This window comes from Benincasa hispida, chromosome 4 (genome assembly GCF_009727055.1).
Source record: "Benincasa hispida cultivar B227 chromosome 4, ASM972705v1, whole genome shotgun sequence".
NCBI lineage: Eukaryota > Viridiplantae > Streptophyta > Magnoliopsida > Cucurbitales > Cucurbitaceae > Benincasa > Benincasa hispida.
In genome coordinates this window covers 27,186,443-27,201,445 of record NC_052352.1, presented here as the reverse complement: position 1 = coordinate 27,201,445, position 15,003 = coordinate 27,186,443, and the positions used below count along the sequence as shown (strand labels likewise).

The 15,003-nt window shown below is 29.3% G+C and overlaps 1 protein-coding gene across 1 annotated transcript; it reads right to left on the bottom strand.

Moving 5' to 3' along the window:
• Nucleotides 1-5,071: 5,071 nt before the first annotated feature.
• LOC120075225 lies at nt 5,072-10,186 on the bottom strand. Its single transcript, XM_039028435.1, has 4 exons — nt 9,488-10,186; nt 7,666-8,029; nt 6,320-6,623; nt 5,072-5,426 (listed from the first exon to the last, which is right to left on the bottom strand). The coding sequence occupies exons 1-4, from the start codon at nt 9,979-9,981 to the stop codon at nt 5,290-5,292; spliced, it is 1,299 nt and encodes a 432-aa protein (XP_038884363.1). The 5' UTR covers nt 9,982-10,186; the 3' UTR covers nt 5,072-5,289.
• Between the last annotated feature and the right edge of the window lie 4,817 nt (nt 10,187-15,003).

The window sequence follows — 15,003 nt, the reverse complement described above, 5'->3', positions numbered from 1 at the left end:
ATATACTAGAACTAGATAACATAAAAGCAATCATAATTTTATTTTTGTGCACTGGCTGTAGGGAGCCTGACCCAATGACACCTTCATTCAAACAGACCTCGACACCTTCCAGCTAGTATAATCCATCTCTAAGCACTCGCTTCAAAATGATTTGGCCCGTACCCTTGTCCTTAATAAGACAACAATCATCGTGAAACTCAATGTAAATATTATTGTCCTTTGTAAGCTTAGATATGTTGAGTAGATTCTTAGTAATATCAGGGATAAACAGTATACTATCAAGTTTCAATATATTAGCACCAGAGGCCAAAAAATCATTACCTATATGTCATATTTTTAAACTATCTCCTTTGATTACAATAACAGAGTCTTTACCTCCATATTCAATGGGATTTGCAAGGTTGTTATAGTCTGGCATCACGTGGTTGGAGGTGCCACTATCAACATACCAATTCGAGTCAGTAATAATATCTGGAGTGACAAGAAATTGATTCGCTATCTGAGAAGCTGCAAACACAGATGGATGTGGAGGCATTCCCTTGAATTGATTTGTATTGGAAGTTTGGGGCATTCCTTTATACTGATTGTGGTTGAAGTTACCACCCTCGTTTGGAGCTAAATTTGAAGCAAATTCTCTATTGTATCTATTATAACAGTGATAAGCAATGTCTCCAATCTTGTCACATATCCAACACACTAGTTTTTTGGGCTCGACCTCTCTTGCGGCCTCTAAAATTTCTATCGCCTTTATGACCTCCATTTGAATGAGAGTTGTTGCCTCTTTGAGCCTTTTGGCTATTATTGCTATTGGTTCCCTTAATGTTTGCCATATTCAATGTGGTAGTGTGACCAAAGCTTACATTAGGCATTTATGTTGTCTGACTTTCTAGGCATTTTTTCATAGAGTAAGAGCTCACACTGCATGTCTAACCAAGATATATCTCCTTTCCCTTGGAGCATGGCAACAATAGCGTTGAATTCTTCATCCAATACAAGACCTGTGACACTAACGCCCTTATAGAAACCAGACTCCCAACTTGCTTAAGGTAATCAGAGTGGGTTTTCATAATACGTTAATGCTCTTCCATTTTAAAGTTATTTTTTTTGTTATCGTCTGAAAAATTTGTCGACGATAGTCCTCTTCAGCCCTCGATTGTACGCCAAACAAAGTTGAATGTTGTTCCAGAGGTCTTTTGCACAACCACATCCCATCACTTGAACCGCCACCTGAAGGTCATAAAGTTGTATAGCCAACCCAATAGGAGTCGATCCACCATCATCCACATTTCATATTGAGGATTTACTTCTAAGCCGATTGAATAACTAGATGCTCCATTACCAAAGTCTTTTTCTGAGCTTTATGTGTCAGTCACTATCGTTGCATGTTGAGTCGTGCGATCACCAACAGCTGGTTGCAAAACCATTAGTGGATAAACTATATGTCCAGTTAGATGTCCTTTAAGTCGGTAGCTTTGAAGGATTGGGAGGGCAAGTTTTCATAGAAGAAAGTTACTCCAGTTCAGCTTTATAGAAGTGATTTAATTGAACAACTAATTTAAGGGAGGACTGCTAAAATTAGGGCTATTGGAATTCATGACTTAATTTCCTACCAAATAGATGGTAGTCATTCTACTCTGATACTAAGTTAAAGAGAATTGTTAAGAGAAAAGAGGAATTGCCCAGATGAATTCGATAACTTTATTGAGAATATATCTCACCATTTGTACACAAAATTCCCTAATATGGGAAGGGCAAAAAATAAAGAATATTAAGTAAATGAATAAAAATGGTACATTCTCATAGAAAATCTATAACAGTTGAGATTCTTTTCGAACAGATTTCGTTTGACTGATCCTTCTGAAATTGTGCTGACGAAGGCATGCTTACAGAGCTTGATTTCGTGACATGGCACTCTTTTTGTATGACACCATGGCTTTCTTCTTGTTTCTCCTAATAGTCATATCATATTACGGGAAAAAATGTGGAAGAGATTGTATTGGTTTAAATTAAATATTCAAATTATGAAAATCAAAATAAAAAATTCCACTCATTTGATTTTCCTAATTTGATCTATTTCAAAATTTTAATTTAGATTCAGTTTTGATCATCATGTTATATATTTAATATTAGATTTTATTTTTTGAATTATTTTTTGTTTTTCAATTTTGAAAAAGATGTTATCAATTTTTACTTTTAACCATATCGTGATGTATATTTTGTTTAAAATCAAATCTACTTGAATAAAAAATTTCTTTACCAATTTGTTAAATTAAACTCCATATTCAGGTACCTCCTCCTCCTCTTTTTTAAATATATATAGATTGCTTTGATTATTTTGTTATCTATTTAGTATTAAAAATCTAAAATTTTATAATTATTTATGTAAAATAATAAATATTCAATAACTGTTTTATTTAAAATTTTATTTATTTGTTGCTCAATGCTCTCTTTCAATTTTTGTATTTCACATTTATGTTCATGAATTATAAGTTTGGATAACAATATATATATATATATGAGATTTTTTTTCTTTTTAAAAAAAATGATCAAAATATAATACAGAAACAAAAGTTATGTTTTAAATTAATTTTTTTTAGATCTTATTTTGGTATTTAATATATAATCAATAATGTAAGATTCACTTAAACTAAAAAAAAATCACTAAACTTTTCTTTTAAGAGACAAAATCAATTTTTAGAGGTTTGTGTAAATAAAAGCTAGACTAAAACTAACCATTTAAACTTTTTTTTTTAAATATTATAATCTTATATACATCATAATTTAATTTAAAACTACAATGTTTAAGGTGCATCGGACACATTTGATTATTGGTTATATTTAAATGATTAAAATATTATATATATATATACTTCTAAAAGTAACGATATTATTCCTATATATCCATAAACGTTTCAAAAATACATTTGGACTAGAAGAATTTTAAAAATTATGGATGAAAATTGAAAAATGAAAGTGTTGAAGTGACATAGAACGAAAATTTTTATTACTACATTATTTTAGGTCATCGGTGTACGGTTTTTTTGTTATGATTATGTGTTTGAAATTTTAAGGGAGATTCCTACTCTAAGGTTGTTTTCTAAACGGTTAAAGTTTAGGAATAATGTTGCAACTTTTGAAACTACAATAATATCTTTGAAGCAACCGGCAAAGTTCAAGTGTATTTATTTTATTTTAGTATGTGATTGCGAACTTGAGATTTATTGTGTTTTAATTATCAGATTTATCAAAGTGAGCTTAGCTAACTGTAATTGATAGCTAAAACACATTTTATATTAGTTGAACTAACTTACTTTGCCTCTTATCTCTACCATTGGTTGTACCAAAAAATATATCAATATTCTTTTAAAAATAAAATAAAATAATCGAAATACAATTAAAGTTCATAATATATGATTTTTATTTAAATATATATATATTATTCTATTTAGAGATTTTTACAAGAAAATCCCTCTTGGTGGCATATATTTCATAAATGTACTTAAATTTTAAATTTTTCAGTAAAGGCTTTTAGAGATAATTTTGGATAATTTACCATTTTCCCTCTTCTTTTTTTTTTTTTTTTACTTTTTTTTTAATGTTAAATATACCTTGATTTACAAAATTTTCTCTTGTCATAATTATAGGGGTTTATTCCATTTTCTTCATCTTTTTTCACCAACTCCTTCATGTTGAATAAGGAGTCTTTCATCTTCACTCTTGACATCTTCCCTTTCTTCACACAGGTCTTTTTTTTTTTTTTTTTTCTTCCAGTTCCCTTCCTGTAGCCGGCCGTCGTCATTTGACGAAATCTATAACCATCACGCCGGTGTTGAAGTAACAAGGTTTCCAGCCAAGAAACGTGCCGGAAAATCATGAGGTGAAATACTTGGTGAAGTTCTCGTGATAGTATTCCGACGCTCCGATGGTTCAAGAACCCAAGTAATTCTCATATAATTAAGTGGAAGTTCAAGCATTTGTCGTAACAATGTCGAAATTAGATTCTGAACAATCATCGGATTGAAGTAATATACCTTGAATTTCAACGAGGGAAAGCGGATCTAACAACAACTTGGTGACAGTTCTATATATTCTGTGTATACATGGGTATATTTAGGTGTAATATTTTATACATAGAGATATGATTAAATTACAATATATGAAATATATATCCAATTGTTTATACAATAGGTGCTTTGTTTTCGTTTTATCTTTTGTTTGTATATCAAGGAATATGTTGCATGTTAGATATTTAAATAAAATTTTAGACATATAGACCATGCATAAAAAATTGCTTAAGTTCCTTCAATATATAATAGGGTGTATCTTTTTTTCGATATGTTTTTTTTTTCCAATTATTCGAGTTGTGTGTTTCATTTAATCTATTTATTCGAAAAAAAATTCTATATATTCAATAGGTTTTGCAAACGTTGTTGCTAAATATTGCTAAGGGTTAGTAATAATTATATAGATTTTGTATATACACAGGTATATTTAGGTGTGATATTCCATATACAAGGATATGATTAAAGTACAATGTGACACGTATATCTAGTTGTAGTATATACAATAGGTGTTTTATTTTTGTTTTAATTTTGTTTTAATTTTTCCTTTATATACTGAGGTATATATTATACGTTAGATATTTAAATAAACCTATGAAAAGTTGGAAATATGAAAGAAAATAAAAGGTAAAGATATTAATATAATATAGGTTATATTTAAGGCATTTTATGTAGAAAATCCTTGTATTTAACAACTTCGAAATTATGTGTTTGTTTGGGCTTTAAGTCTTAAGTCTTATGGGCCTATGGGCTTTTCCCAATCTAGTTGCCTTAAACATCAAAATCAGCGTACGTTCTTCATTTATTATCATTGTCTCAATTAAAATATTAAATTTATTATTGTTTAAATTAAATTCTTAAAACTTTCTCAAGTGAATCCATTTGAACTTTATAATTCTATAACGAGTTTTTTAAAGTGCAATTTTTAAAATAAAATTTGATTAAACCATAATAATAATTTCCATACAAACAAAATAGAACATAACGTGAAATATAAGAAAACTAAAATATGACAGAGTTTTCAAATGCTAGAACTAAAATAATATTTTTCTTAAATCTATTTTTAAATAACAACGCATACTACCACAATTCCACTATGAGAGATGAAACATGGCTGTTTAGAGTAATAATGAATCTTTTATCCACTTATGACAATACAATATTTCTTATAAAATTACTTGACCTAAAAATGCAAGTTTTTGTTAAAAGTTTGATTAGGTTTTTTGGTTTAAGATAATACGACAACCTTACTCAAAATCCACATAACTAGAGAAAATTCGAATGCGAAGAGTGTATGAAGCAATCCTCGATCTAATGCATATCCAAACAGTGTAATTCCTCCATTGTTGTGTTGCAAATATGACACTGCCAAAATCACAACATAATTACTTCAATCAAAACGATAAGATTCCAAGTCTAGCTTTGCACAATCAAATCAATATTAGATTAAAAATTTAATCTTTAAACTTCGGTTTAGATTCTAATCGAGAGCTTTTGAAGTCCTAACCAAAAGAGGTAACATGTTGAGGATCCAACGTTGAAAAGATATTTAAAAATTGAATTGTCAAATATTTATACATTGTTAAAAACTTTAGGATCACATATTAGACACAACTTCAAAGGTCGATGAACATAAACTTGTAATTTAGGTTAAGCTTTGTAGTAAGTTTCAATTATATTCTCGGGATCTGAAAATTTTTAGGCGTCGTTTGGTAACCATTTGAGTTGTGGTTTTTATTTTTAAAAGTTAAGCCTGTAGACGTTACTTTCTTCTTCAAATTTCTTCCATAATTATCTATTTTTTACCAATAGTTTAAAAAACTAAAAAAAAAAAAGCTTTTAAATACTTATTTTTGTATTTAGAATTTAGCCAAAAATTCAATCATTGTACTTGAGATGCAAATCATTGTAAAAAATAGGAAGAAAATAGGCATAATTTTTAAAAACAGAAATAAAGAAGGAAATGATTACCAAATAAACCTTAATTATCTATGAAATTATTTCAAAAAAGAAAAAAAACAATACTCAATTTCAAATTATTTCAAGCAATTTATTTTCAAACCTACTTAAAGTAAAGTCAACCATTCTAATTTCTACACATTTGATATCATGCTGATTTCATCATTTTTGTATAAAAAAATAATTAATGATATTTTTTAAAAACAAAATTCGAAGTAAAAAAAAATGTGAAAATGAAAATTTCTAAATTTAAGAGTATAATTGAAACTATGAAGTTTACGAGAGCAGAATTCACTAACCTAAAGCCTGTCTGATTTGGAAGGAAGAAGGTTCTTGTGTGTTCACTGAAATCAAAACATCCGATGATGAATCTGAATCGGTGTCGTTGTCGTCGTCACTGTTACTGTTATTATTGTTGTCTTTTTTATCGTCGACGGATGGTGGCAATGGCAGAGATTTGGTCGGGTTGGATCCAGTGGCAGCGGAGGTGACTAGCATGTGCCATCGGGTTGCAACCGAAGCGATTCCTTGTGCTCTGTGAGTAATTCTTGCAGCTCCAAATAGGCACAAGAAGAATCCGCATAATTGAACTGCCGAGCAAACCTAAATTTCCAATTTTATTGTTGAATCAATTTCATAATAAATATGGTTTTTTAACTTTTAATTAAATATATTTTTTAATATACATTATATTTGGTACCTAGTTGGTATCTAGATTTTAAAATATAATAATTTTATTTTGACTTTAACTTTTGTTTCTATTTGATCCTCGAATTTTATTTTTTACATTTTTTACTATTCAGCTCTTGATGTTAATATCGATTGATTAGTTTAAGACCATTAAATTGATATAGTTAAAGTAGTTTACACTAATTTTCAAACTAATTTTCATCACTAATAAAATTAATTAAAAAATTTCACATTGCATCATACTGATTTAAATTAATTAACTAAAAGTTAAAGCTAAAGATCAAATTGAGTGTTGCTAAAAACTCAAGGGTAGAAGTGTAAAATATTGAAAAGACAATAAAAACTAAATTCGAAACTCAAGAATAAAAATATAACATTACGAAATTGATGATCAAATGAAAATTAAATTAAACATTTTAAAACTTATCAACTAAATAAAAATTAGAATAAAAACGATAAATAGATATTCAACCTAGATCATCAATGGATCCATTATATAGTCCATCTTGATCTGATTCATCTTCACTACATTTTATTTAAAATAAAATAAAAAAAATCATGATGAGAATCACACACACATATATACATATATATTATCAATTGGTCCTTACTATATTATATTTTTTCATCTATTATTTAGTTGTTTAAGTTTCTCTCTAATTTTTTTCTTTTAGTTCTGTGAGAAAATGACCATTAACTTGAAATTGTTTGTAATACACATACCGATCAAAATTATGACATTAATTTTTAAAAACAAAATGAAGATAAACATCAAAATGATATTAATTTAAAAGGTTTAAAGACTACCTTAGACATTTTTAAATTTTTATAACGAAAATGGTACTAAAATGAAATTTAAATTAAAATAAAAACAAAACGAAAAAATAATGATTTCTAAAAGTACAAAATAACGAAGTCTAAAATATATGATGATAATAAAAGTTTGAGCATATACCACAACGTCGCCAGAATTGAAGAAATTTTTGTCAGTTTTAGAGGCTAAAACCAAGAGCAATGCAACAAACTGGCTAACTGTAATAACGAGCAGGCACACAATTATGAAGAATCGGTACCGATGGCTCGTAACCGATAACTGTTTTCTGATCCTCAAATGTTCGTTGAAGATCACCACCACATCCGATCCCGAACCGCTGCTCGTTTCGAACAGCTTGTGAACCCCTTGTAGCCTAAGAATTTGCAACTCGCATGTGAGCCGGAACAATACACAAACGAGCAAAAACACCCCAGTTCGGTACATCCACGATCCCAACACGAATATGAATAAAATCGAGTTCACTGGAAACCCTGCCTTGTTCATCCTGTGATGGTAAGGAGAATGAATGAAAAGAAGATCAATTGAATTACAAGTTTCGATCATGAATTTTTAAGATTGTGTGTTAATTTGACCTATGAACATTAAAATATGTTTCATAAATTCTTAAACTTTTAATTTTATATCTATTATTAGATATAAACTTGAAAATATAGAGTTCTTTTAAATATCTTAGTATAAATCTATTAATTTTTTTTTTTTAAATGTGAATATTGTTTAAGAAAAAAACAAAAGATAAATAAACTATATTAGATAGTTTTTTAAGTTTAAGAACCAAGTAAATAGAAACTTGAAAGTTGACTGCACATTAATTATAAACAATAATATATGTTATAGTCTTTTGTTTTGTTTGTGTATTTTTCATCATCTTTTATGCATCAACATTTTCAATGTACTCTCCGAATTTATAGGAGGAAAAATATCAAAATTTCCTCCAAATTTCTAAAGATGGTAGTTTTTTTTTTTAAAAAAAAATCTTTTCTCATGGTAAATTATTATTGTTTTGATTGTAAAAAGGAAAAAAAAAAAAAAAAAACCTTCAACCAAAGTATAATTTTGCGAGAGAACGAAATTCTAAATTTGTATTCAAATAATTGTTTTAAAACGGTTATAAAAGCCAATGGATAATATTGCATGTTTTAAAAATATATGAGTAATTTTGAAAAAAAATAATTTTAAAAGTATCGTTTTAGTAATAATTATGGAGGAGGAGTGGAGGAAGAATCAAACTTTTGACTTCTAAAAGAAGCTCATCACAATTATCGACAATCTAAGCTCACTTTGGCACGTTCAAGAATATTTGAATCACAACTTTCTTAAAAATTTCATAATAGACCTTTTAAAATATCTGCGACCAAAGTGGTTTGTTTTTTCAAATAGTTTAAATACTATTATAGTCTTTATACTTTTTAGTTCTGGTTAATCATTTTAGTCCACCTACCTTTAAAATGTTTATTTTTATCTCTATACTTTCAACTCAGTTGATTTTAATCCCTTTACTTTCATAATGTTTATTTTGGTTACTATACTTTCAATTTTGATTCATTTTGATCCTTGAATTTATAAAAAGTGACTATTTTAATCCTTTAAAAATGAAAATGACAGGATAAAAAATGGTCACTTTTTAAAGAATAAAAATCAAAATAAACTAAAATCTAAAATACAAGAACTATAATAAGCAATTTTAAAGTGTATGAACCAATATGAACTAAAGTTGAGAGTATAAAAATTAAAATAAATATTTTAAAAGTATAATTATTAAAATGAATCAAAACCTTAAAATAAAGGACCAAAACAATATTTAACCATTTCAAAAACTCCACAAATAAAAAGGAAGGAAGATATATATACATATACGAAAATGAAATAGAAATAAAAGAATTAATTATGTATTAATTAAGGTATTTAGGTATTAATCAAGGTTAAGCAGTTGAATTAAACTCACGGAAATGAAATCTTGACGGTGGAGAAGAATATGATCTTGTGGGCCAACTCAACGAAGAACGACGGAAAAAGAATGTACGCAACGCAACGGAACCACTTCTCCAGTTCACGCGCATAACCTTTCTGCACATACACTGAATCTTCTTGCAATCCCTCCAAGAACAGAAGCTGCCGGAGTCCGTACCGCCGGAAGAATCGGCACAGGCTCAAGAATCCGACCGCCGCCAGTCCGGATTCCGGAACCTGAACCAGTTTATTGAACGAGATCGGATCGTCGGCCGGATCTCGGACGGCGAGGATCGCCACGCCAGGGACGACGAAGGTCAGGAAAGTGAAGGTGAAGTAGGAGAAGAACTTTCCGGCGGCGGAGGAGTGGTCGAGAGCGCACCATTTGAGGCTGATTCGGAAGTTGCGAAGATCATCGGAGGTTAGGGATTTGGATCTGCAGTATGAGTGTTGGAGGAGGAGAGGGAGGTTTGATTCGCCAGAGTCCATGACGGAGGAGAGATTTTTTGTTAAAAAAATTGAGAATTGGAAAGTGAATATTGGTGGTGAGATTTATGTGAGAAAGCAAAAAAAGAAGAGGGGAAGCTTTTTTTAAATAGTGGAGAGTGAAAGAATATGGAGAGAAAGGAAGGTGCAGAGTTCTGCCTTGTGACAAAGGTTACCGCCAACCCAATTCTCTAATATTTTCTTTCTCTTTTCATTTTTCTTTCTTCGTGTTTTTTAATTTCAAATAATGCAATTGTTTGTAAGGTTTAAAAAATATATTTAAATTAATAAAGAAACATTTTCATAAACAAGTCTATTATTTATGTGTCTGAATTTTTGTTTGATATAATAAAATATCGATTCATATCGAACTCATGAAAAGGTGAACATAAATCTATTTCAAAACTCATATTGATAATAACACATGAATGCAAAATGAAAAATCACACGAATGGATTTTTTTTTTTTGGCTCCCCATTTCTTTTCCTCTATTTCTGATAGATTGTAATCTTGAATCTCTATGGAGCTTCCAACGGCTGCCACGTGGAGAATGCAAAATTGGTGTCCGTGTGAAGGGCACTCCAACGACTTTCACGGGCAGATAGGAGCAGGAAAGCCCCTTACTATTTCGCCACCTGGGTTTTCTCTTGCCCACAAATCCCCCACTTTTTACAACCACTCACGTTTTTTTTTCATTCCTTCAAATGATCGATAAAAAATATATATATGGTAATATTAGGGTGCACCTCATTTTTGTACTTTTTACTTTTTTTTTTAATCATATAAAAATATTTTAAAAAATATTTTTTTTAAATTTTATAAATATCTGGATGTATTTTGAGGTTATTGGTCTTTGTATAGTTTGTCCATTTAATATCTAGATCACAATTTTGCATGTCACAATTTTTTTTAAAAAAAAAATTCTTAATTTTTTTTTCTATGTGATTTGAGGTACTACATGAACAATTTGCCATAGTTAATATTTACTACAGAGTTTTAATTTTGTCAAATTCTATGGTAAATTTAGATGGGTGTTGCATTCCACTAATTCACCTAATAATTTTTAAGTAATTACAATTTTCTATGATCTCACTAATTTCTAAAACATAAAGCTTTTACCATGATTAATAATTAGTGTAATAAATAATTGATTGATTTTGTAAGTACTTAGGAACTCGCCCTAGTATGCCCTTAGCCATTCATTGATTATTTAGTATCATAAACCTTTTGGTTTAGCAAAATTCACGAATTTCACAAAAAATTAGTTTTAATGTCATTTTCCTATGCACTTTATTGATTGGCTGCTACTTTTGTATTTTTATGATAACAAATGGTGAAATATATGTATAAACAATTATTACAAAATTTAGAAATATATAAAAAAAATACGAGCAATATTTTGGTATATTCTAATATGCATATCTTTGCGAGTCCCAATCACATACAACAACAAAAGAAAAAAGTAAAAAAAAAAAGAAAAGAAAAAATTATCATGTAACAAATTATTATTAAGCAATTGAATAAAATACATATACAATGAATGTAATTTTCAATATATCTAGGGGTGTTCAAATAACCCGACAACCCGAACAATCTAGACTACCCAACCCAAAAAGTCATGGTTGGGTTGGATTAGTTTTGTTCTTGGGTTGGATTGAGTTAAAATTTTTGTATTTCTGTTGAGCTAGGTTGGGTGACTATATATATGTGTGTGTGTTTAAAGTTTGATTAATTTGTGAATTTTTAATTTTTTTTTTCTTTTAAAATTCTTATGATATTTGTCTTTGTTTAAAGTTTGCAACAAATATCATAGATATTTGGTATTTAGCATTTGAATTTTATGAGATTTTAGTTATTAGTTATATTTTATATATAAATTTATATATTTGTAATTAAAAAGAAAAGATAAGTTATAACCGACAACCCAATCCGAATTTTAAGGATTGAGTTGGAAACTTTATTTGGGTCCTTTAAGTTGTGAATCTAACCAACTTGAAATTTCGCATTCATCCAAAAAAATACCCTCAATTTCTAGATACACCTCTAGATATATCCAAATGTTTTTCAATTGTTATAGGTTATACCTACAAAGTATGAGACATAAAAGAAGGAATGCAAGCAAGTTCAATGGGCTGAGGCCCACCGCAATAGACCCGATTTTAAGGGCCAATGTCCCTTCAAATTGGGCTTAAATAGAGGGATCGTGACGTGGTGGAATGAAAATCTTAGCTTGCACTCAATTTGACCACAATTTTTTAAGAATGTTGTATTCATGGTTTAAAATGTGGACATTGACGAGAAGATATCAATTAAAACAAGAAATTAAAACTAATAATAAATGGCTTCTTTCAAATACAGAAAACTAAATCAAAATATTTATAAATTTAGCAAAATTTTACTACCTATTTGCGATAAATCACGATAGATCGAGATATACTACCATCGGTATCTATCATGACATAGGTAGATATAGATAGTAGTCTATCACGATTTATCGAAGATAGACTGTGATATTTTACTATTATTTGTAAATATTTTCAACAATTTTGACATTTAAAATAATTTTCCTAGTAAATAAATAAAATATGTAATGAAATAAACTATGACTTAATACACTACCAAATCATTCCTAACGATTAAAGCCTGAAGCCAATTTAGAAAGGTGGTTTCATAGTTCTACAAGAACTTCTCAAGAACTGTCATGTTGATAATGTCATTGGTTACGTATATTTGGGTTTGTCCAATGAGACAAAAGTTGAAGACTTCATGTGATCGGGCTAGGCAAAGCACCACTTGCACCACCTATTTGATGTTGTTAGATTGAGATCCTCACCATTTTAGGAGACGGATTACCTAAACACATGTATTGAAAATATGGTAACAATTTGAACTCACGATGTATCAAAAACATCATAGATAGACTTTCATTATTGAGTTATATTTAAATGGACAATGTACTTAAGACTATGATGTTAGACATATTTAAATAATAATATGTTTAATTAAAGTATGAGATATGTATGTGGATTAATAATTTATCATATTTTATTAGATTGGACCCTATTATGTGATCCAATTAATTAAGGCCTAGATTCCTAATTGAGTGTGGATTTAATAGGTAGAAACTCATTCCTAGTTAATTAGGGTTTAATGGGAACCCTAACTAGTATATAAAGAGACCTTAGAGCTCTGGTCCCCAATATACAAAAACAATAAGCACTCAGTCTTTCTTGAATCCTATCTAGAGAGAGATCCCACTAAGGCATTCGGAGCTTGGGTTGAGGAAGACCATAGTCATCCATCATAAGCTATCATCAATTTTGCAATAGAATCCGGTATGTTATTCTTGACAATTTGACATGAATGATCCTAGGATTTATCCATTCAATATAGATATAAAGAATTTATGCTAACAAGTGGCATCAGAGCATGGATTTCATGTTGAATTGTCAATTCATATTTGTTTGTCATGGATCTTGATTCAATTTTGGGTAAAGAAGTTTAAAGAATTTTTTAAAAAAAGTCATGTTTATAATAGAAAAAGCTACTATGGGAGGAATTTTCATTGATGTTCTTCGTTTATTAATCAATCTGTTTGATTTTTCCAGTGATTCTTATATGATCTTGTTTGATCTTGCCGGTGATTCTTGATCTTGATTATTGATAATTGAGTGAATTTAAATCTAGTTTTTAAATTAATAAGGTTTGTGAATTTGAATCTAAAGTTTTACTAGTGGTTTAAGTCAAGATTTGAATAATCATATTGTGGATTCAAGATTAATTGATCATGCTATGGTTTAAATTTAAATATAATTGATAATGTGGTAAATTTAAAATTAGATTTGATTGATATTTTGGTGAATTTAAATTTAAATTTGATTGATGATATTTAGCGATATTCACATGTTTTGTTGCTTTAATTGTATTGTGTTTATGCAATTATTAAGTGAATATTGGTAAAAACTATTTGATGTTCTTCCTTTTTTTTTTTTTTTTTTGTACAATAATATTATTATATTATTGTGTCTTATATTTTAGATTGAGTTGATCAAAATAATATGTTACCAAAGTAGCCTCTGTTATCTAGATTAATTAAATTCTAAAATGATGTGCATATTCATGAATTTATGCGGATAATTATCGGCCAAAGGAAGATAATTATTTGGCTAAATTGTGGATATGCATGTGGTAATGAGTATGTGGCAATTATAAGGATTGCTCATGTGAAAAATAGTCGATCTAAAGAAAGGCTATTTTTTGACAGAGTTAATTGTCAGTACTTTGATTACTACATTGAGAGTACCATTTACAGTTGGTGTTTTTTGCCCAAAGGCTGGACATCAATGTTGTGCTAGGTATCTTGTTAAAGGGGTCTATCACATATGTGAAATTATTTTGTTATGTTTTATTTGTGAGCATATGTTTTGTTGTTTATTGTTTCAGTGGTCTTACTCAAATATCTGGAAATCTAAGTTCAATTCTTAAGTTGAATGGATCGAACTTCAAGATTTGGAAACTAGAGATACTTCTTGGGTGTATGGATTTAGACCTTGCATTAAGGACCCATAAACCTACTTCTACTGAGGAGCAGCCAAATACGGCTAATATAGAGAAGTGGGAACGGTCAAATCGCATGTATCTGATGATCATTAGACACTCCATTCCGGAGTCTTTTCGGGGTTCTATCACGGAAAGTGAAAATGCCAATAAGTTCCTTGCTCAAATTGAAAAATATTTTACTAAAAATGAAAAAAGGGAAGCAAGTAGTCTTTTGACTTTTTTAACTTCTATGAGGTATAAGGGCAATGGAAACATAAGAGAGTACATTATGAAAATGTCCAATCTCGCAGGTAAATTAAAGGCACTTGATATCGAGATAAATAAAAATTTACTCGTGCATCTGGTACTTATCTCTCGATAAATGGAGTATTAATGAGCTTATCTCACAATGTGTGCAAGAAGAATATAGGATTAAGAGATAAATGACAGAAAGTGCTCATTTGGCAAGAATTGTGGATGCTACAG

What these genes read in the sequence shown, in the direction of transcription:
- LOC120075225 (XM_039028435.1), bottom strand. Translation starts at nt 9,981, where the DNA reads ATGGACTCTGGCGAATCAAACCTCCCTCTCCTCCTCCAACACTCATAC. An exon ending in ACCGTCAAGATTTCATTTCC is followed by an intron (nt 8,030 to 9,487) that starts GTGAGTTTAATT and finishes TTACCATCACAG; the next exon opens with GATGAACAAGGCAGGGTTTC. An exon ending in TCAATTCTGGCGACGTTGTG is followed by an intron (nt 6,624 to 7,665) that starts GTATATGCTCAA and finishes TTGGAAATTTAG; the next exon opens with GTTTGCTCGGCAGTTCAATT.